This window comes from Cygnus olor, chromosome 4 (genome assembly GCF_009769625.2).
Source record: "Cygnus olor isolate bCygOlo1 chromosome 4, bCygOlo1.pri.v2, whole genome shotgun sequence".
In the NCBI taxonomy this organism is placed as follows: Eukaryota; Metazoa; Chordata; class Aves; order Anseriformes; family Anatidae; genus Cygnus; species Cygnus olor.
This window is the reverse complement of record NC_049172.1, coordinates 34451635-34473948: the sequence shown is the minus strand read 5'-3', so window position 1 is coordinate 34473948 and position 22314 is coordinate 34451635. Positions and strand designations below refer to the sequence as shown.

Genomic DNA, 22314 nt, shown 5'->3' with positions numbered 1-22314 from the left:
GCACCCAAAGGTGCTGGCAACAGCTGAGGGGCTCATCTGTGGCTCCGTATTTGCGGGATCGAGCACCTGCAGAGGCACATTTGCATCCACCACAGCGTGCCTTGCAAACCTGCCCCTTGAGGAGCTGCGCCCTTCTTCCCACTGTCAGCTTTCTCAGCGAGTGTAATCCTGGCTCTCTCAGCCTACGGAAAGATCCACCTCAGCTATAAAGTATTCCCTTCAGGAACCATAAAAAATTAATTATTCAGCAGCATGAGCCTTAAAGAATTTATTTTTGTTTGGCAGAAAATATCAACAAGCAAATGACAGTGCAGTGCTGTGCCTTGCCAAGACAAGGGGAAGGTTCACATTAGGGTTTAATGTCATGGCATCGAAACAAAAGCCCTCTTAACTCAAAGTCTGTTTAGTATCAGCCAGATTGAAACCAAACTCAGCTTTTGTTCTGCAAACAGCCTAACCATACACTAAACTCTCTATATGAAATGAGGCTTGCCATGCAAGATACAACCCTTCCTGCCAAAGCCAACAGGAGATGCTGAGGAGGATCCAAATGAAGTTTTTGATACCATGTGCAGTACATCTGTTTCTAATGTTCCTGCATGCCATTCGTCTGATCACATAATGCAGTTCACCTATGACCAAGCCCTGCACACGTACCCCTCGCCGAAATGCCCACAGCCCTCATGGGCACACGACTGAAATCTTTCTGTTCTGGGTAGAGACGGGCCGTCCCCGCTACACAGCGGCTCTCAATACCTAATGGTGCTTTGTGGAATGATGAAAGTGGGCCAGCCATGTCAGAAGAAACACAAGCCCTACACAAAGGAAAGAGGTTGATGGTGCTATTGCCCACAGCACTCCCAGACCCTACCCACACTGTGTCCGTCCACGAAAGCATGGCTGAGCCTCAGCACGATAGCAAGTAAATGGCAACAGCCTCACCTCCGTCATCTCGCGCTGAGGGAGGGGAAGGGCACACCGTGCGACCCGGCCAACGCTATCAGCTGGCACTGGCTGTGTCAGCAGCCACTGCTTGCATACAGCGCCATGCAGACACACGGTGATGCTGGGCACGCCGCAGCCCGCAGACATGCTCCTAGGGCTGAGCATGGGTGTGCACACGCATGTGTGTGAGACCGCGGTTGTCTCATCTGCTTGGGATGGATTTCCATCTCTTGCTACTTCAGTTTTGCTTTTGGTGCCTGGAGGCTCTATAGATCATTAGGTAAAGCTGCTGATCTTTTCCAGTACTTAAGTGCCTACCTGGCCTTCTTGAAAATTTCTTTTTTCCTCACCTCAGCGCTTTCTCACCTGCACATATGTTCGCTATGTGGATGAATGATTTAGAGCACAGAGCGATATAAAGCCATCTTGTTTTTTTTTTTCTTTTTTTTTTTTCTTCCTCATGTTATATAAGCCAAGAAGCCCGTAACCTGATATTCCCATGTGGTTCATTTCACGTAGCCCTCAGAAAGTCTATCTAAAAATAAGGTCGATAGAAGGAAGCGTGAAGGTGCAAAGAAGTAGTATTCCTTTATTGTCGGCTGCCTCGCTCAGGTGAAGTGAACTCCACAATGGCGAGATGCTGCCCTGCTCTGCTCTGCTGAAAAAGCTGGAGGCAGCGGGAGGACTGCATAAGCATGAACTGTGCACAAGTCCCTTCGGGCGTCTGCTGTAAATGCCAATGCTGTAGTTACAGCTGCATATAAACACGGGACTTCAGCTCTAGTTAGAATGCTCAGCACCAAATATATTCTGATTCTCTAAAATTATAATGGAGTAAGTTAAAAATACACAGGTGACGGCTGAAAAAGCATTCCTCCTATATGAAGGGACCGAGCAGAAAATTTGCATTTACATGGACAGAACGGAGAAATCCTGCACTACCTGGCAGTGGGGGGAGAGGAGCAATTCTCACTTCTCATTAATGTTATCACCTCTCTAAATGTATTCTGATGGATTTCAAACACCGAGAAGCGAAAAATCAGTTTTAGAGAGGAAAAATAAACAAGTGTCTTTGTTGAACATCTCAAATAACACCTCTGAAAGAAAGCACTGTTGTGTAGACAACTGGTCTTTTTAAAGGAGAATGCTGACAGTAGGACTTTCTTTACAAAGTCCTTTGTAATAGAGCGCTCTATTAAAACAAAAGTAACACAAAAATAGCTTAATTAAAGATTAAACAAAACACAAGAACAATCTGAAGGAGCTTCTCCTCTGGCTAGTTCAGTTTCCAGTGGTTAATGCTGTGTTTTGGAAAATGTTTGTAGGACACTGTGGCATTCCCAGCCAGCGTGATTCTACCAGCCCGTCACCTTCACCACACAAACACATCCACCTAAAACCAAATCCTAGACACTACCTATTCTCAAGAGGGTTAGAAAACCACCTAAATGCAGGGGTTTGTTAAGTGCCCTGAGGTTCAGATGTGAACATCTTGCAAATGATTTTATCACCCATCCCCTTTCTTTCCACTGAAACACTACAACTTCCTTTGCTGGCACAGAGCAAGTGAAACCCGATCTCCGAAGAATGAGCTGTTACTGCAGTACTAATAATACTCTCCCTGCCTCCCACCAAGATTTTCAATGTTTTAATGAACAACAGAACAATATTTGAAAAATAATTCCATATGTACATTCTGTAAACAGACCTCGGGCTCTTATACAGATTTGACCTGAAGTGCACTGTACTGTACTGTCTCTACAAAAATGAAATTTAAGTCGAGTACAAAGAAGTACATTTATATGCAGGCTCTGAAAGCAAGTGCTGTAGTTCCTTCACGCAGCAAATTTACTTTCCTGCCCACCCAGGATGGAGCAGACCAGTTTCTTCCTTTGCTGCCATTTACCAGTTGTTACTGGGAGGTCATCACTGCATGCTACCATGTTTCAGCCTCTGCTTGTTGGGACAACCCCTCTGTTGTACCCAGACCTGACTAAAGCTCCATCTCTGGCCCCAAGAGCCCCCCATCACTCACTGCACCATGGCACAGCTTCAGAGAGGATGTGTACTCATGTGGGGCACTGGAGACCCCTCAGGTTGGGGAGAACATCAGAGCTGGGCCACTGGCTTCCTCTGAAGGAGGGTGTGGGATGCTTCTCCATGTCTGGAGAAGCAACATTCTGCACTTACCACTTTATCAGCCAGAAACAGGTTGTTCCCAGCTCAACAGCTCAATGTTAGACACGTGCTCTGAAATCACGAGCTGGTCCCAAGCACCAGGCACCCACCACAACCCTTCCGAGTCGTTTTTTGCTGAAGCACCAATAGCCTTGTCATTTCGGGACTAAACTTTTAGTTTCCCATGTCATTAATTACATCTCACACCCGACGCATACAAAACAAACACCTCACACTGGAATGAGACAGGGTGGTAATAACAACCTAACAATACCGTGCATCTTATACTTGAAAAGCTCAGTTAAAGCTTCAAATACACAAGATGGCTTCAAAGTCTAAAAATATCTTTTAAAGTCATCATTATTAGAATACCAGCTGTAAAAGATCAGCAAATTAATTCAACATTTATCAGCACACCAGGCATGTTAGATGCGTGACACACTAATCCAGCACCTTTCAGCAAGAAATGACTCAGGGATACTCTGCGTGGTGCACTCGCACCATGTCTAACTTTGGGCCAGAGCTAACACCATTTCTCCTGTTGAATAGCCTCTGACCTTCAGTGAATCACTGGAGAACACACTACCATTCAACAGAGGAGCAGACAGCAGGACCCAGCCCTTAATGACTTATATTTTCTTATTTTACTTGGCAATTGTCCTTAAATTTGTCTGCTAACAACTTCTCTCAGATGTTCCTTTAAAAATGTGTTGTGGTTTCTTTTCTTTTTTTTTTTTTTTTCCTCCCTGTGAGTTAGCACAATTAAAATCTACTGGTTTACCTTAATGGAGAGATTTTTGCTTAACTTGTCTGCACTCCCTGAGGAGTTATACTTACATCATGCATGGAGTCAAGGAGTTTAGTCAGTTGGTAGAATCTCTGCCAGCTTTGCCCAGAGTTACTTGGACATTTAGTTACCATCTTCTTTAGTTCTTTAATGTAATTTGCCCTCATTTCTTCAAATGCAGCTTGGCTTTTGAGACCATCCTTGGGAACTGTCATTAAAAAGACAGTCTTATATTAATATTAACTGCATTGCTTATTCTTTTGATGTGCATACTTAAAAAGTTACACTAGTTAATGTATGAAAGAATTAAACCTTGAAGTAACGTCCATAATTTTACAGACATTGGTACGGAATCAACAACATCATGCAGATTTTCAAGTGATTCAGGCATCCTCTACAGAGCTGTGATTGCAGACTGCTTAGCTGAGACACAGGACAGCATCTTAGAAATATGACACATGCTATCCTCATGCTGAAACTGTTTTTAATACAGCCCAACCACACACACATACAACAACATAAAAAACCCAGATGGATCAAGAATACTTTTTTAGAATTTGAAGATGTGATTTATCATTCTTGAATGATTTCCCACACTTAGGGGAGGAGGGGAAGAATTACAACTGTTACGTGTGGAAATGCTAGAACAAGTCACATCAAGTACCATCTAAAATTTCTTTGAGTGTTAGTAAGCGTCTGCATAACACCTAGAACAAACAGAGTCATTATTCTGCGTGAAACAGAAGACTATTTTCCAAACAGGCATCCTGACCCAGGGATTTACCAGACACACATTTGCAGCCTTTAACACAAGCATTTCTGGTGTCCTGTCAAAGTGTGCATCTGCAAAATGAATCATTTCACAAATGGGCTAAAACTAGAGTTTTGATACTTTCTACTACAGCTGATTTCAGCAACGCTAATTACAAAAGCAAATACATGGTTTCTTTACAGACTGCAAATACTCTTGCACTCTAGGGGGTTCTGCAAAAAAAGATGAATAGCTTATAGGATCAGGGCTCTAGGAAACTCCTTAAGAGGTTATTAATAACATTACACAAAATGTTCTGATGTTTTAATACCTGTATTGGTTGAGTATTGCTTAACCATCAAATATTTTTATACTCTGTGTCTCTTAATTCTAGTCCAAGGAAGGAAAATAAAATAAAATACTACGCTGTACAGGAGTGAGCTTATTTTCTACGCGAACTGGAAAGCTATGTCAGAGTAAGCTGAATGGGAAGTTACTTATTAAAAAAGGAGAGGAAAAAGGGGTGATCTTCCAATTTAGCTTACTCTGACTTAACATCTTGACAGAAATTGTCTTGATCGTCCATTCCCTTCTCTTCGAAATCCTGTAGACTGCCTTCTATCTCACTGTAATCACATAATAAGCATGTAACAACTACCCAAATTGCTCAAGTGGAGAGGCTTTAAGAAAAAGCACCAGTTGTCTTCTGTCACCAGTATCTACCAGAGCAATTTAGCAATGGGGAACAAGGAGGAGCTCTACAACCACGTGAGCAGCAAGGACTTGCGACCACCAAGTGCTCTACAGGGGCACAAGGAGGAATCTTTAGAAAAAGCCTAGGAGGTAACAGTTCCAACCTGCCCACCACTTGGTAAACACTGCCTTTGCTCTTTTCTGTTTAAATTTTAAATTCGAGATGCCAAATATCTCAGTTGCTCGGCTGACAGAAAAAAGAAACTGTCTGAAACAGATGTGCCAATTCAGTTAAAGCCAAATGAATATAGAGACATCAATCAAAATGAGTAAAGCCCTTGGAGCATACACTGGCCCTTACACAAAATGCATGGGCTTTACAGTTCCTTTAACACAATTCTGTATTCCTAAGTGCTGCTTAAGACTGCTACAGCCCTACAGCCACTCTTTGTCTACTACTACGCATCTTACTGCTCTGTCTGAAAATTATTATACCGTCACCCCAGCCAGATTATTAAGACAGAAAGAAAGACCACAAATAAAGAGAACTCAAGCAAAACATGAAATTCTGGAGGTTTGCCCAGTGTTTCTGATTTTACTTATTAAATGCAGCAATGCTTTTGGCAAGTTCCCAAAATCTGTGGTCTGTGGAAAGCAAGAAAACAATTGAGTTGTAATGTGTGGTTTCTTCCACATGTAAATGGAGTGAAACTTCCTTGATGTGGTCATCATGAAAGTTTCAAAATAACTTGTACTCTGCTCATCACATGGTTCAATAAAAAATGAAAACGAACCTGGTGTTTTCTGTCATAACATTATATCAAGGTGCAATCGTTAGAAACTAGGTTTGCTGCTCTTCACATGGCACTTTCTGGGTTTTATCACTGCGTTAATCTCTTTTGTTCTCCCCTCTTTCTCTCCCTCAACATAAATATCCCGATTCTCCCCAAACAAATTATTTTTAGTAGGTCTTCTAGTGACCATCGTGTGTGTTTCAAAGGGAACCAGCTAGACAAAGTTAATTGGCAAGGCTGATCTTGCCTAGCAGATTTCACAGAATAACTAAAGTCATTACTTAACACTCTCAAGAGGGCAGAATAATAAATACCTATCTTAAAGAAAGGATGCCACATTTTTAGAATGCCTTTAGGCTCTCTTTCTAAATATTCTCCCCCTTTAGGGCTGGTTAAGAAGTAGCAGGGCCACATCGCCAATCCAGATGTGCTCTCAAGAAAGTTTTGGGAGCTAAATCCCCCAAGCACATCAAGGTAAGCACTGCTAGCTGCTTCCTGAAAGACCGTCAGGTCCCAGAAGATCTGTGTCAGCAGGGGGACATGGAGTCAGCAGGGGGACATGGGGTCAGCCCTGCAGTGCCATCTCTCCCCTGCAGTCACTGCCCCACTCCGGGGAGCTGGAATGGCTTCAGTGGGAGGGAGGGAGACAGACAGCCGAGCCCGAGAAACTTACAGCCCCAGGAGGTTTCTGTTAGTGGATCCAAATCCCTTCCAGCCAGGACGGGAACTGTAGCTTCACGTCCTCCTTCAAAGGCAAGCACTTTAACCGCAGTGCTACTGGCAGGGTGGGACGGGCGAGGTCTGACGGAGAGGAGAAAGTGCCCGTCCCACCGCCTCGCCTGGAGGGGCTGCCACTCATCTGGGCTGGATGCCACAGACCCCTTCACAGGCACCTAACTCTGCCTGCAACCAATGTGCCCATGCCACTGCTGGGGCTTCAGGACACTCCTGGGTGTCTGCATCGGCTGCTGCATCAACCCACTCTCGAGTCCTTTAGTGGTTTTGGCAACGAGAGCCTTCCAGCAGTGCACCCTCCAACGTCACTGACATGTGTCGCCTGCGATTTGTTTCTTCTGTCAGCTTGCTGGGGCGGACAGTGGGGTGACAACCCAGTGGGAGAAGACAACAGGATCTCAGAGAGTGTGCTGGCCTCTGCTCACCGCCAACTGGGAGCTGCTCTGTGCAGCCACAGCCCGCACATCCCCTGGCCCTGCTGACGGCACCCTTGGGCTTGCTTCCTGCTGCTGATAGCTTGCAAGTGAAAGCAAGCGTAAGGGCAGCAGCCCCTTTGATCTCCTGCTCTTCCCATCCCTGCTCAGGGCCACATCCAGCCTCACTCCCCCAGGGGAATTCTTGCCCAGTGAGCTCACTGAGGTGACATCACGAACGCCCGTCAGTCAGACTGATGGGTTATCTCGTGGTGATGGCACTGAGTGAATCCCACAAAAAAAGGAACGTGATTATACGGACAGAAAATTCGTTTACACTAACTGGCTTTTTCATCAAGACTGATGGAAAAGTAACATACAAACTGCCTGTGTATTTCTACAATTGTACTGGGACTGGGATTTTTTCAATATTTTTAGCATGAGAAGATCAAATGATCTGCTAATTACTACATGGTGCTGTAATGAACACCGAGATGTAATTTCCCATCTTAAAAAACCTCAAAGCATGACACTCGAGAGAAAAATAAAGCGTGCACTGTCATTTATTAAACTTTCAGAGCACTACAGAAGGGCTTACCACTCTCAATTCGGTACATCTTTTGATCTTGAAGGTGCTGTTAAGTCACCCAAACCAGTGGCTCTGAGTGTCGAGTCAGGGCTTATCCTGAATCCCCAGAGTACAGGACAAGGCAGCAGTTGCATTTTCTTGGTATACCTGGCTGAATCGAGCCATTTCCATATAGAGAAGGGGGCCAAAGCCTTTTGTCCTGCCACTCTTGCCCTTCCAATCCACATGAGACATTCAAAGTACAAAGACCCTTCCCATGCTAATGGATAGAGAGATCTGCTGGTAAATCCTATGACATATACACAGGTTGTTCCCACAGCCCTGCTGGAAACAATCTGGCTCTTTTGTTATACCATTTAAAACCACTGCACCTCTTTGTGAGTTGGAAAATTTTCAAGTATTCCCATGTAACTACGAATCTAACTTACCTGTGCTCAGCAGCAGCAAAACTTTCATTATGGTGTACTCCTCAAAGCTGAGCTGCAAGCGAACAAACTGCAGACTGATTTGGTGCATCCCCTGGCACAGCTCAAACATAGCAGACTGGCGCATCCGCTCCCTGCAGAGAGAGAAAATATAAAATCCAGAGGATAAACACATGAGGACAAAAAGGGTACGTGGCAGCCCAAGCATTAGGAAAGAGAGACGTGACCTGGAAACCAAGCACTGGTCACGGAGGTCAGCAAGACAAACTGCAGGCACAAAGTTCAGGTCAGGTCAGGTAAGGGAGCTGGGGACACAGCTGGAGTCGCGCCAGCCCCAGGGAGCCGCCTGCTCCCGCACTGGCAGAAAACGCCACTGCACGTGGCTACGGTGTGCTGGAACTGCCAGCCTTTGCTCAGCTCTGCTCTGGCACATGGAGATGAGCCTGCTAGCGGGGTCAGAGCCAGTGCAACAGGGGAACCTGCGCTCCTTTTTGATGAAACACCTCGGATCTGTCCACATATGGGTGGAAACGGGTGTTGGAAGTGTCTGGTGGGGAGATGAACTGGGGGAGGAGGGTGGTGGAGGAGGGCTGACAGCCTTGGCCACAGCCACCAAGGATGCAGAAAGCTGCGCTGAGAACCCATGGTAAAGGGCTCCACTGGCTGATGCACGCCTGGTCCGCCAGCCAGCAGAGCCTGGCGATCCAGGTCGCCACCGTGCCAGCAAACAGCGCGACTCTCATCTGCCTGAATGACACAGTCCTGCAAAGATACAGTGGGTGGGTCTGGAAAATGGGGAAGCGTTTTAGCAAAAGCGAAGAACAACGCATGACATTACTGCCTTCATATCCACCGAGGAGACTGAAGTCAAAAGCTATTGGGATGACCAGTGCATCAGCCAGCAGCACTCTCACAATCCTTCCCGAGAAACCTCTGTTCAAAATCTCTGATTACTATTTTGCCCGAAAATACATGAGGTCTAGCTGCAAGGACAAACATGCAGGAACAAGGAGAAATGATTTTCCAGCCACTGAAGTTTTTGTTAATGCACTACCCTGGACCTCCTTGAGGGAATTATTAGACAAATTATTGCAATAGTCTCATATTCAAACACTGAAATGCAATAAAAATTGTGTACGATTTTTCCAAAATAATCATCTGAGTATGAATGAAGGAGTATATAATACGATGATCTTGGCCATTAGTACAGGTTTCTACATGTCACATCATAAAATAATGAGGGTGCATGACTTGTATTCAGTTTACTTTTTTTTTCTTTCAGTATACTTTGATACATTTAGCTTCAGCTCTTAACTCTTCTCACAGGCAGCTCCAGCCCAACCTATATCCACCACAAATTTCAGGCAGAATTTGTTACTTTTAAATATGCTATCCCAAACCACAAGAGTTAAAGCAAAGAGTCACTGAGAATTGCCAGTCTCATTCTGAAACCAAGATATACATGTGGGTATTTAGATGAGGTGCTATAATTGCTCAGTGACCACTACTTTTTTTTATTATTTTAATTGCTCAACAACAATTGTCTGTATTTCTGCAAACATTTTTTTCACATAATTGAGGAACTGGATGAAGTTCAGCTAATTATTTTAACCAAGCAACTGGCTTTTCAAATACACAAATTGGCTGGTGAAAGAGAAGAATCATACTGTGTGCAAACAAAGACTTACGTAATCTTCCTGGTGTTTTATTTCACTACTGCCAGAGCAGATTTTATTTTCCTCCTCAATACTAATAAAACGGACTCCCCATTGTTATATGGGCTCTACACTTTTCCCCCGCTCCACCCTCGTCTTGGGACTAAGAACTTCCAGCTTTTTTTTTTTTTTTTAATAGTAGTAGTAAATGCCATGTTTATTTATTTTTATTGTGCATCATAGACTGCAGGGAAGAAAACAAATAGAAGAAAATAGCCTTTGAATGTTGACTGAAATACCACTTGGCCCTCAGTTTCAGAAGAGGAGCATCCGCTGCTGGTTCCACTAAGGCACAAGGAGAAAAGCCCCCGCTGCTGCTGCAGAGGACTTACAGATGCCACTCGCACTCTTAACACTGTTAACACGCAGTGAGACCCTGAAAGACCCCAGAGAGTGATCTCCTTGCTTCTGCTCCCCTCCCTCTGCTCAGAACAACCAAATCCAGCTCTAGGACACTGATACGCGTGGCTCCTGACTGACCTCTCCTGCGAGGCTCCAAAGGATGCACAGTGAGGCTGAAAGGCAAATGCCATAGGGACATTTGTATTTTATAAATATGGATGAATTTACACCTCAGAAGCCTAAGGACTAGCAGGATTCAAGACAACAACCACCGTTACTTTCCCAGGCACAGAAGACAGCTTCTCCGGCCTCAGAACACGAAGCAGCTCCCACCACCCTCTGCCCCCGTTTGACCTCCACAGACACGGGAAGCACCAGAGCTTTCAGCTGATACCACAAGCCACACAGCAAATAAAATGAAACATTTTGAGGTTTTGTCTCAGGTTTCTCATGCTTTCACTAAACAGCGAGGCAAAACACTCTCTGTGACAGCTAACCTAGAAGTCTCCTGACTCAAACCTTTTTTTTTTTTTTTTTTTTTTAACCTTGCACTGCATGTTTTGTGACATTTTACATTTGATCACTGATGTTTTTCTTTGTATTTGTTTTGCTTTTATGGGCGATGAGTGCTTAAACAGAAGAATTCTGGTAAAAGTCAGTTTTTATGTGTTTGGGTGCTTTTTTGTTTGTCTTTTAAATGTTTAGTCCTTTATCTACTTGCAAATATTGATCTCCCTAGTCTACCCTCAAGGAAGACCTGATGGTATTTTTTGTAGAGAGATAAAATTATGCACAGAACTAGTTACTAAGCAGTTTATTTAGCATACATCAAAGCTGTAAAATTTCAAGTCAGTTTCCTTCCTGAAAATCAATTTAGTTGATTTATTACTTATTTACAAGTTATTACTAACTACAAATTATGTCAGTTTATGACTGTTTAACATCAGATAAGCATTTTGTGGGACTTTACAGTATTTAACTTTGCATTAGATTTTAATCCACACAACGTAAAACAAGAGGGTGTAGAGCTTTTGGAAAATGTGGATGCTAACATCAGATAACCCAATACCATGAGGCTAACAACAACATACAGCCCAGAAACAGCTCATATATTAAGAGAGATGAAGCACACAGAAATCAGGGCACATTGACATAATATGAGCAAAGTTATTTCTTCCTTACTGAAGGCCTTATCTAAGAATAAATACCACCAAGTCTCCGCAAATGCCCTTACAGCTGTGGGGAGAACGTGAAGCAGAATCCTATATTGCCCTATTTCTAAAATAATACATATTTATTTAGTTAAGGGAAAAAACAAAACAGAACACAGATTTACCTCTGACACAGCATATTTACTCTCAGAAAATGGAGCATGTGAACACCTGGAATACAGGGGCATGTATCTTTATGGGGACATTCAAGAAGGTAAGTACGTTTAAGTAATAAAAGGCGTGGAGCCAAAGCTCTGAATCCGCTGTGTGGATACTCATTCAGAAGTGGTGTCATTAGCTCAGTTTAGCTTAATCCTCCTTCATAATAATATGATTTAAACTTTACACCTTAAGTTAATCCATCTTAAGTTCCCCGTGTGTCTCCTTACAGGCTTAATGTAATGCCTGGATTGCATCCTGCCTGACCTCTCCCATGGCCTCAGCACTGGGGGCAGCGAGAGCGGCCGCACACAACCACAGCAACTCCCCTCATCCACCGCTTTGCCCTACCTCAGTCTGCTTGTGCAGAGCCTCCTTGGTCACGAATACCCTGTATTAACCGGTCACAAAATGGCTCACCACATCCCCGCTGGAATGGGAAGGCAGCTTCTTTTCCTTCCTTTCCACTGGAGGAAGATGAGGAAGGTGCCTCAGTGGGAGAAACCCTCCATGGCCAATGCCTTGGCAGGAAGAGGGAGGTTGTTACTGTTGTTGGGTCTCTCCCAATGAACTGCAGCAAATGCTCCTAAGAAGAAAGTCCAAGGTACTTCCCCCATGCCATTTTGATTTCTATTAAAGAGTTTGCCTTCTCCCTATCCACTTCATCTGCGATCTCTTCCTAACCCCATGCCATCTGTACATCCCCTCTTCTCCCAGATCGGCTGCTCTCCATCCCATGATGACTCGAGATCTCCTACCTTCCTCCTGCAGGCAAGCTGCGCAGGAACCAACTTCCATGGTACTAGCCCAAAACCTAAGCCGAGTTCATCTTCATCTACCCACAGAGAGCTGAACACGTGAATGAGAACACGGCAAATGAACCCAGCAGCTGCTTCTGAGCCCTGCTCCATGCAAACAGCTGCACTTTTGCACAGGGGCAAGTGAATGGGTGAGCAGCTGACACAAATGGGACCGATGCCCCAGACTGCCTCAGGATGAGCCACCTGACTACAATGGAGACACTGGCCTTGAGCAGTCATGCTGGGAAGGAGGAGAAAATGATTTATTTAAGGCATCCTAAATACCAAACCAGCCATATATCTCATTAATGTCTTTATGCGACCTTCACAGAAACCCAACAACCACACCAAGACCTGTGAAACTACAGGCACGCTGTACAGCTAGAACTTGTTATGAATAAATAACTTATAATTTATGAAGTCATCATAAAGATGAGTATTGTAAATCTCATTGAAGAGGGAAACTAACTCTACTGACTGTAACCAAATAGAAGAACCCCCACATCAAGGAATACTCACTAAAAAAGCAAAACTCAGCCCCAAACCAAACGAAATCATGATTTATTTACTTTCTCACAGACTCTATTCAAAACCACTGCACATCTTCCCAGTCAGGGAAGCAAAGAAAGCTGTGGAGGGTATTTTGAAGATTCATCAGTACTCAAGTGGCATGCTGATAATGCTGAGAAAAACTGGGCAAAGACATCCCCCTTTCACAGCACCTCAAAGGAACAAACATGCAGGCTGAGCTAGTCCCTTGGCCTCTGCTGCTCACAAAAGACTTAGGAAAAGACCTAGTAATGCTTGTAGCAAAAGCCTGATGTCAAAGATCACTTTGTGCTTCCTGATTTTACATTTTTTCCCTGTAGGAACTGTTTCCAATTTTATAATCAAGAGCCTTTCCTTTGCTAGACTAAAATGTACTCATTGGAAACTTGTCCATCATCTAAAATAGTTTCAGGAAAATCCAGACAGCACATTATACTGTAACAAAAGCAAGCAAACAAACAAACAAAACAAACCCAAGAAGAAAACCTGCCAAAGGCCTGAAGGTCAAAACAAGTTTGGAAACATCAGAAAGCAAGGTATGCTTTCCACCGTGCCAGACAGGGTCAGTTTGAACTTGGCAGAGAGAGGAGTGAAACATCATAAGACACCCTCCTGGCAAGGCAGGCAAACTGCAGATAAATGGGAAAAAGACCAGGGACATGGTCTCACAGAGTCCCTTGTTCAGCTGCTCGAGCCACCTAATTAGAAAAGCCCTTGGACTGAATTATCTTACCTGCTTTTGGAGGGGTTCCCTTGTTTGGAAAATGTTTTGAAATTCTTGCGGTAAGAAAGGCAGAAACATATTATTATAACAGCAACTTATTCTTTCTTGATGGACTATTTTACTTCAACAACTCCATCATGAGAATCAGTGGAAACGCAATGACACTACCTAGCACAAAATGAACCTATTCTTCCATGCAAAGGGGCAATCACTGCACTGCCTTGTGTACGGCGACACATGCAAGCACGCCGTGCATCATTCTGCTCAGTGGCCTATGCCCAGACACCTGTTTCCCATCTTGAAGCCATTTTAAATGCAACCAAAGTCAGCAGTGCTGGAGCAGCATCACTAAGTTATTGCACTGATCAAAATCCAAGCCAAAATACATGCAGAATTCAGACAAAATTCAATCATGACTTTTCATTCAGCACTTATTTCTGATTCAGCACTTTCTAGCCTTTGCTCACTCTGCAAGCCACAGCAGAAAGAGATGAAAACACTCCCTTCAACATCCTGCCTTCAACCCGTAGAGCTTTAGAGCCACCAGGAAGAAAAAGATATGTTACCTTGCATTAACAGCTAAAGCAGGCAACCAATCCTCTTAAAATTAATGTTTTGTCATCAGTTTCAACTGCACAGAAATTTGGGTTGTGCCCATTTTTCTTTTAACTTGCCAGTGAGCCAACAAAAATAAAACACCCCAACTTAGGTACTGTCAGTGGCCTCCCCCTGTGACCAAGAAGGCAGCCGACACTCTCCCCTGGCTGTAAGAGTTCAGCTCTTACCCTGCAGTCGGCTGAACTGGCCATGGATAAATGTAAGCTGCGAGACCTGCCACCAAATGTCATCTCAGCCCCTCCCACTGCCCCAAATCCCTCTGCCATGCCCTACCTGAGGAGGAGCAATGCTGAACGCTGGTGGACAAGGAAGGTCACTTCACATGAAGACAGCTCTACAGACATAGCCGGCCAGGAATACAAACTTGCCAGTTTTTACACTGAACTTAAAGGAGCCAATTCTGAAAATCAAAGTTTTCTGCTGAGAAACTCCTCCTGGTGCTCCTGGAGAATATAACCCCAGGTAACCGATACAAAGGAGTCAGAGCTGCTTTAAAGGTTTAGCTAAGTGTTCCCCTGCTCTGTGCCTATCAGCCAAGGAGCTGGCAACAGCTTAGTGGGTAATTATTGCAAAGGAAGAGCCTCAGCTCCAATCAATAACAGAAAACTTGTGTTAAAATCAAACTTAATAATCACCCAGTTATGTAACCCTACAATTCCAAACACATTAACAGCAAAAAAAGCCTCAAGTATCAGCTGCAATTAACAGTTAATTATGCAGTTAATAGAACGCTGATACCAAATACTCTCTTTTGGTTTGCATTTGCCTTCTGAAAGAGACAAATCACAGTTTAAATGAGAAAATACATAATTATGCCTTTACCAAAATGCTTTTTCAAAACCACATTCAATAATAAGCAATGATAACATACACATGACAATAAATACTTTTAAAGTTCATCAGAGAAAGTTATCGTTAGCTAGAAATGGTACCCACTGGTATCGTTTCATACATCCATTATGCAAGGGCTCATTGTCACTTGCAGTGGTTCGTCAGCATAAATACTGCTCTATTCCACATGCAGCAGCAGTTCTCTTCTTGTACCGACAATATCTGAGAAATCAAGACTTTGTTCAAGCTGTCACGCAAAGCCTGGTGTTTTCTAGAAGTCAGCCAAGGCATGCCTTCTTCTCATACCAGTTTGCAGAAACTACTTTCTAATTTGCCTTTTCATCTGGAAGATAAATATTTAACTCTACCAGGGGAGTGATGAAGGGAAGCACTATGAATACGAAAGGCATTTAGAGATGCCACCAAGCAACTCACCAACCTGCAGAAAGATTAAAGTGGCATCATGTTCAAACAGAGACTTGAAAGGGACAAACCTCTTCTCTATCCTAACCCTTCGTGCCAAGGACCTTAAGGGAACTGAAAAGACACCCTCCCAAAAGCCCTGTGGATGTCCTGAAGTCATGCTGAGACAAGACAGAGAGCGAGCATAATTATGCCAAGTTACATGTAAAATCACTGGGCAAGTCTTCATGCTAAAGTCATAAAAACGAATAAGCAAACCCTTTCGAACACATCACAAGCTGGAAACCTGCCAGGGCATCCACGGGGCCAACAGATGATCAGATGAAAAAGAAGTGTTTGAGAAAGATCAGGCCATAGCAGAAAAGTTAAGTAAGACCTTTGCATCAGTGTTCTCCATACAGGAGTCCAGGAAGGCTCTGCCCCAGTCTCCCTTTTCAGCAAGGGAGTGTGAGAACTAGTTTCAGATCGAAGCATGAGCGGAACAAGGCTTAGAAAAAAAACACAGTAAAATTAATAGTAATAAATCACCAAGACAAGATGGCATCCATCCACAAGCTGTAAAGTAACTTAAATATGGAATTGCTGAACTACTAACTGCGATGCACAGCTTATTGCTTAAATTGCCCTTATAAAAGGCGTACAAGGTGACAAATGTGACTGATGTCTTAAAATAGACCTTGGAGTGGAGAGGGAGCACTCAAGAGACCCCAGGTTAGGAAGTGTCATTCCTGCATCCAGCAAAATGACCGAAGGAGGGGCACTAGTAGGTAAATAAAAACACTGTAATGGAGGAAAGTCAGTGCAGCTTTGGCGAGGGGAGGTCACGTCTCACTAATCTCTGCCAACAGCACAAGGATGCTTTGGTTGATGCAGGCAACACCTGCTTGACGGGAATGCTTCGCACACGCCAGGTCTAGCTGCATCCCACGTCCGTATGGGGTGAGACCTAAGCAAACACCAACCCTCTGCTCCTCCTCTCCTCTGCCCTGGTTTCCACACAAAGGAAACTGGGGCACGCAGCTTGGGCACGGGCTGCAGCGCTGTCTGTCAGTGTGCCGGCACGGGTAACAACGGGTCTCGGTCCTCCGGCACACCGCGCGCTGCAGCAGGAGGTGAGTGGGGATGCAGTCACGGCAGAGGTGGATTTTAAAGCTGTTAAAAAGATCTCCTGAAGGCTCTTAAAGAGAGCTTAGAGATAAGGGGGAGGGCTCTTCATGGATTATTAGCAGCTTAAAAATAGGAGGCAAAGGGTAATAATAAAAGGACATTTCTCACAGGTGATGGAGGGTACCAGGCAAGTCTCACAGAGCTCTGCACTGGGGCTCTGCTGAGAACTGTACTCACACATCATCTGAAAAAAATCAGACCTGTGGAAGTGGCAGAGTTTGCTGATGACTCCAGACAATGCATTTGGGAGCTGCCTGTGATGAAGTGCAGAAAAATCTAGCAAAACTTGGCTGGCTGACAAAATGGAAGGTGAAAATCACTAATTGCAAGACAATGCAGACAGTATAATCATCTCTCACTATACATAAAGAATAATTGACTCTAAATTAACAAACATCACACAATAAGGAGACCCAGGTATAATTTGGAACAGGTTTTTTGGGTTTCTGTTCTTTGAAAATGCTTGCTCTGTGTTTATTAGTGGACAAAAAAAAAAAGAATAAAGAAAAGAAACAGCAAAGGGTGAGAGAAGAAGAATCAAGAGCAAGACAGAAATCAAAATCTCACCACTGCATAAATCCACTGCATTCTGAACACGACATGTTATTCTGGTCTGTTCCTAAAATTAATACAGCATAAGTACTGAGGAAGAAGATGAGGATGGCCAGGGGTAGCAAACAACTGACACACAAGGGGAGATTAAATTGACTAGCTGATTCTTCAGCTCACAGAAGAACTAACAGGACTTGACAGAGATCTATAAACGATAAATAGTATACACAAGACGAAAAGGAATATATCCACTATTTCTACAAAAACAAGAATGAAGTGGTACTCCGTTAAATTATCAGGTATCTGCTTTAGAAACATCTCCAACAAACAAATATGCATAATTAAATTGCAGAAGTGATTGCCACAGAACGTTTTAGATGTCAGGATTATAAATGTATTCAAAAAGGTATGAGGCAAATTCACAGAAGAAAGATACAGAAGGCTTATTAAGCACAACTGTCCAAATGCAATCTCCCCATTCAGGAAGTACCTAAATCGCTGACTACTGGAACAGGCAAATGAAGAATTATCATTTTATCCTTGTCCTGATCTCGCATTTTCTTTGCAACTGTCTGTTTTAGAGATTGAAAAATTGGGCTAGAAGGACCTTTCATCTGACAATTTTTTAATTGTTAGAGATCTCCTTAAAACCACCTTATCTCCTGTTTTCCTTTACAGTTTCATGGCTTTAACTAAAATCAGAAGCTTCTCATCCACTGATGTCTAAGCACTCTAAAAATTTAAGAATTGATTAGATAATGGCATTAAGGGCAAAGCTTTTACACAGTTATACAATGAGGCTGCATTTACTGCTCTACCCAACCATTGACCTGTTTACAAATAAAAAGCAGAGTGAGACTAAAAAACTAGCTGAGGCAAAGTGAGACTTTTGAAAAAACAAGCGGAAGCATGTTACATGTATCAGTAACAGGTATGACAGTAGTTTTTCAAATTTCTGTCTGTCTGCAACATTTTAGGATGTATACAGAATCAAATCCTCCAATATACATCTCTGGGTGGAAACTGAGCTGAACTTTACAAGGAAGTAAATAAAACCGACAATGTATATATAAAAATTACTGATAAAGATATCCACATCTCACTGCACTGACAGTTTAGATTGTATAAATGCAGGACTCCTCTTCAAAATAATATGTAAAAGCAAAAAACAGAGTATCAAGGAGTGCTTGCTGACCTTTCAACAAGATCAACAATCACACATACACTTTATTAGCAAAGAATGAACATTGACAACTCATACCAACAATCACTGCAGCAATACTAATTAAAAATGAGGGATTTGGAGACTGCTAGATTGAAAAAATGACAGAAATCTACCTAAATTTAGACGGGTTTAACAGATCGCAAAAGAGACCCAAACCAGTACAATTAGGGTTAACAGGCATCATCCTGCAAAATGGGAATGGGAAAAAGTCACCTTGTACACAATGAAAGTTACTTACTGGCTTTATCAACTCACACAGAAGATCTAAAGAGTCATCCTCCTGGAGGTACATAAGGTTAAAAAACTGTTGTTCTTAAATATTCGGCTTTTTTTATTACATTGATTTTTCCTGGTGTTACTATAGAAATCAGAATACCTGAAAGACTCATAGGCTTTGGCACGGAAAGGTCACACAGAGGCAGCTGTCTCCTCGCACTTCATTACGCAACACAATACCCTAATGGTCTCAGCTTCCACAAATATATTATGAGAGAATACTAAGAACATAATGAAAATGCAATGAACATGCTCTTTACTAATAAAATATGCATAATTAATAAATGCAGATTTTAAATAAAATCTTATCTATTCAGCCATGCAACATCTTCACTCTTACTTTAATTTTATGACTTCCTTCAACATCACAAAATCCTCTGCCCACCCACATCCCAAGACAACATCAGAACTGAATCTTCACAGACATCCCCACATCCTGAAGCTGTTTTTCTACCTCTCTCTACCTCATTTGCTATACATCAATGTTCTCATTTGAAAAATATATTCTCTATTTTTCCTCTATTGCTAGTATCAACCTCTCTCTGCTTCTAAATTTTTAAACTTCACAGTTGGAGGAATTACCAAAGGCATAGCATGAAAGAACCTTGAAAAAATACATTTTTATAGAAAGTTAAATTTTGTGCTTTAAAGGAAGGATTTATATTATTTTGTAATAACCTCTGTTAGTTTGTTAAACCGCATTACGTACATAAGGCTGGGTTACATACATTAGGTTATTTAAAAATATCTGAAGGAGATGTTTTAATTTTACAATGAAAATGCCTTTGATACCACACTACAACCTAGAAAAGTAGCCAGTAGCGCTACAATTGCCCAAAATGGCAATAATAAAAGGAACGACAGCCACTTCTTACTTCATAATCCATAACCTTAAGTTTTTCTTTATCAGTTAAAACCACCATCCAATACGTAAATCGGTATATTCTCCTCTTCACGTTTTGTCTGTAACATTCAATAAACTGCTGCCTCTGCTGAAAACTTTTTACTGTAAGGGACTGAACTGCATATGACACAATACAGTAATTTCAGAGATGAGGCTTGGGGGAAAGACACTGCTGATCTAAATGTTCATGAAAACTCTCCTCAGTTTTTAGACTTGGTTTTTCAAGTTCACTTTAATAATTTTGGGTACTTTATGCAGTGCCTAGTGCTATTTTTGATCAGGCAAGAACTCAAGTCCTTGAGAAATGTAAAAATCTGTAAAAATATTACGACAGTTAGAACAAAGTAAAATGGCTAGAAAATTCAAAACCTGTATGCTTATGCACCTATGACTTACTCTTGGTGCTGCAAATGACAAACCAAGAAAATCAGAGGAGTAAGAAAACACAACATTAGTCATTCAGTGCATTTGCAAAATACTGTTGAAATATTGATGCCATACTTTTCTTCAACATACAACAATGTCTCATCATGATGTCTCAGTATTACTGAACCCTTTCACATTATTCCATATCATTGCCATTTTACAGGTAGATAAGGCTGGAATGGCAATATGACAATTTGAATAGATTTCTTAAAAATAGTAAAATATTTTGGAGCTTGAATCCCTTCTTCAAAAGATCTCAAGAATTTAGAATTCTACAAAGAGACTGTGTAAAACCTCAAATTGAAAGAAGCATAAAGAACTGCAGCAGACCTTCAGCATCACATAGCAGGTCTGGTTTCTTTACACCAGCAGAAACCAACAAGCTGCAGTACAACATGCCAAAGAGGATGCATGGCCTGATCTTTAATATTCACCAGCAATGCCATCAGCAAGGATTTTTGCCCTGCGCAGACACAAAATGCCAACATTCCCTTCCTTAAGAAAAGAGGTGGATAAGCTTGCTGTGAACAATGCAGTTTCTGGCCTCTGGGACTTGTTGGGAGTATAAGTTGTGGCCCCAAAAGCAGCTCCCATCCCAGCACTACCAGTGGTTTTCCACATTATGGGAGGCAGGATCCCCGCCACACCATGTCTCAGCTCCTGCTGGGCTTCTGCTGGCAGTGCTGTACTTGTCAGTGCTATTTTTCCTTACTGAGCCTCTGAAAGTTTGCTAGCTGATGCCTTAACTTAATGTAGCGGTGAAGAGAAACTGCCCAAGCCCGTCACAGAAATGGCCACAAAAAGGAGCATCCCTTGCTTTTCTCTGGGATTTAGGCATCTGACTTCTGCAGTACAAACTCCTACTATTTAAAAGTTCAGCTCATCAGATTTCTTCTAGGACCTATACTGTTGTGCCATCTCTTTTCCAAAATGTTGGGGACTTCTCCTTCAAAAGGAAGCAGCCAGAGGAACGCTCTTTTAACTATTAGTTCAGTGATTAATACATTCAGTAAGGGATATACCAAGGGAATTTGAAACCAACTTTCCCACCTTCCATGATCATGTCTTAAAAATAATGTTTTAGGCTGTTCCCCATAGGAAGCTGTTCATTTTAGAGTTAAAAAAATATTTTGCTACATACATCTCTTGCTTCTTGCACCCGTTTCAAGCAGAACTCTTTCAGTTTCCTGCTTTCAGTTGTGTATAATTTTACAAATTTAATGTTCTGGACTGAAATTGTTTGTGCATATGCCTGCCTCAGGTTGAATTAGATTAGAAAACTTCAGCTAAAAGTCTTTGGTTAAGTCCTGAGAGATTTTTTTCCCCTTCGAGTTAAATAAACACTAGTAATTTATTTATTTATTTATTTATTTGGTGGGATTTCTGTTACTTTGCAGTAGGAACCTGAAATGTCTCATAACTTAGGGTCTTGGATCAGGCAGTCTTTTACCATGTCTTAAGAAAATCTTCCCAATTAATATCTCTCTAATCTCCTGAATCCCTAGATCACTTCTTCAACTGCAACAAGTGAAGCAAAAATCCAAATCTCTCACTACATAATCCTCTATCATCCCTACAACCCATCCAACCCGATCAATACAAAAGGAAGAAATCACATGGGAAAAATAAGGGATAACAACTTAAAGGTTTGGTTTTGGATACAGCTTTTAAAGCATGGACCCAAAGGGCTCAAATTACAATTTCATACAGACTATCTTAATTTTAGGATTTTGCAACTTTTAGAATTTAGGTTTGCAACCTTAAGAACGTAATTGCAGCATCTTTTAAGTGTTATTACATATACAACACTCATCCTATAAGAGTGTTTACCTGTCACAGGAATTATGTGGTGTCACATACATGACAGAGCTTTAAAGATTTATTTACCATGGATATAGCTTACTCAAGCTGTAACTATAGAATACTACCTTTGATTACAAGTACTATGCCATGAAAGTAATGGATTAAAAAAACACATATGGTAACTTACATACACACAACATAAAATACATTGGTTTACTGTATACCCCCCTTCAGCCTGTTTTTTGGCATTTCTGCAATGAGCTGAACAGTTGAGTGGTT

At 42.3% G+C, this 22314-nt stretch overlaps 1 protein-coding gene across 3 annotated transcripts in view; it reads right to left on the bottom strand.

Annotated features, from left to right (window-relative positions):
• NR3C2 (nuclear receptor subfamily 3 group C member 2) overlaps positions 1 to 22314 on the bottom strand; it is a 201872-nt gene that overhangs the window by 8986 nt on the left and 170572 nt on the right. For all 3 annotated transcript variants that reach the window (XM_040554765.1, XM_040554766.1, XM_040554764.1), the window contains 2 exons: positions 8314 to 8444; positions 3961 to 4118 (listed from right to left, as the gene is read on the bottom strand). In XM_040554765.1, coding sequence (XP_040410699.1) covers positions 3961 to 4118; positions 8314 to 8444 — 289 coding nt within the window. The remainder of the gene's footprint in view (positions 1 to 3960; positions 4119 to 8313; positions 8445 to 22314) is intronic.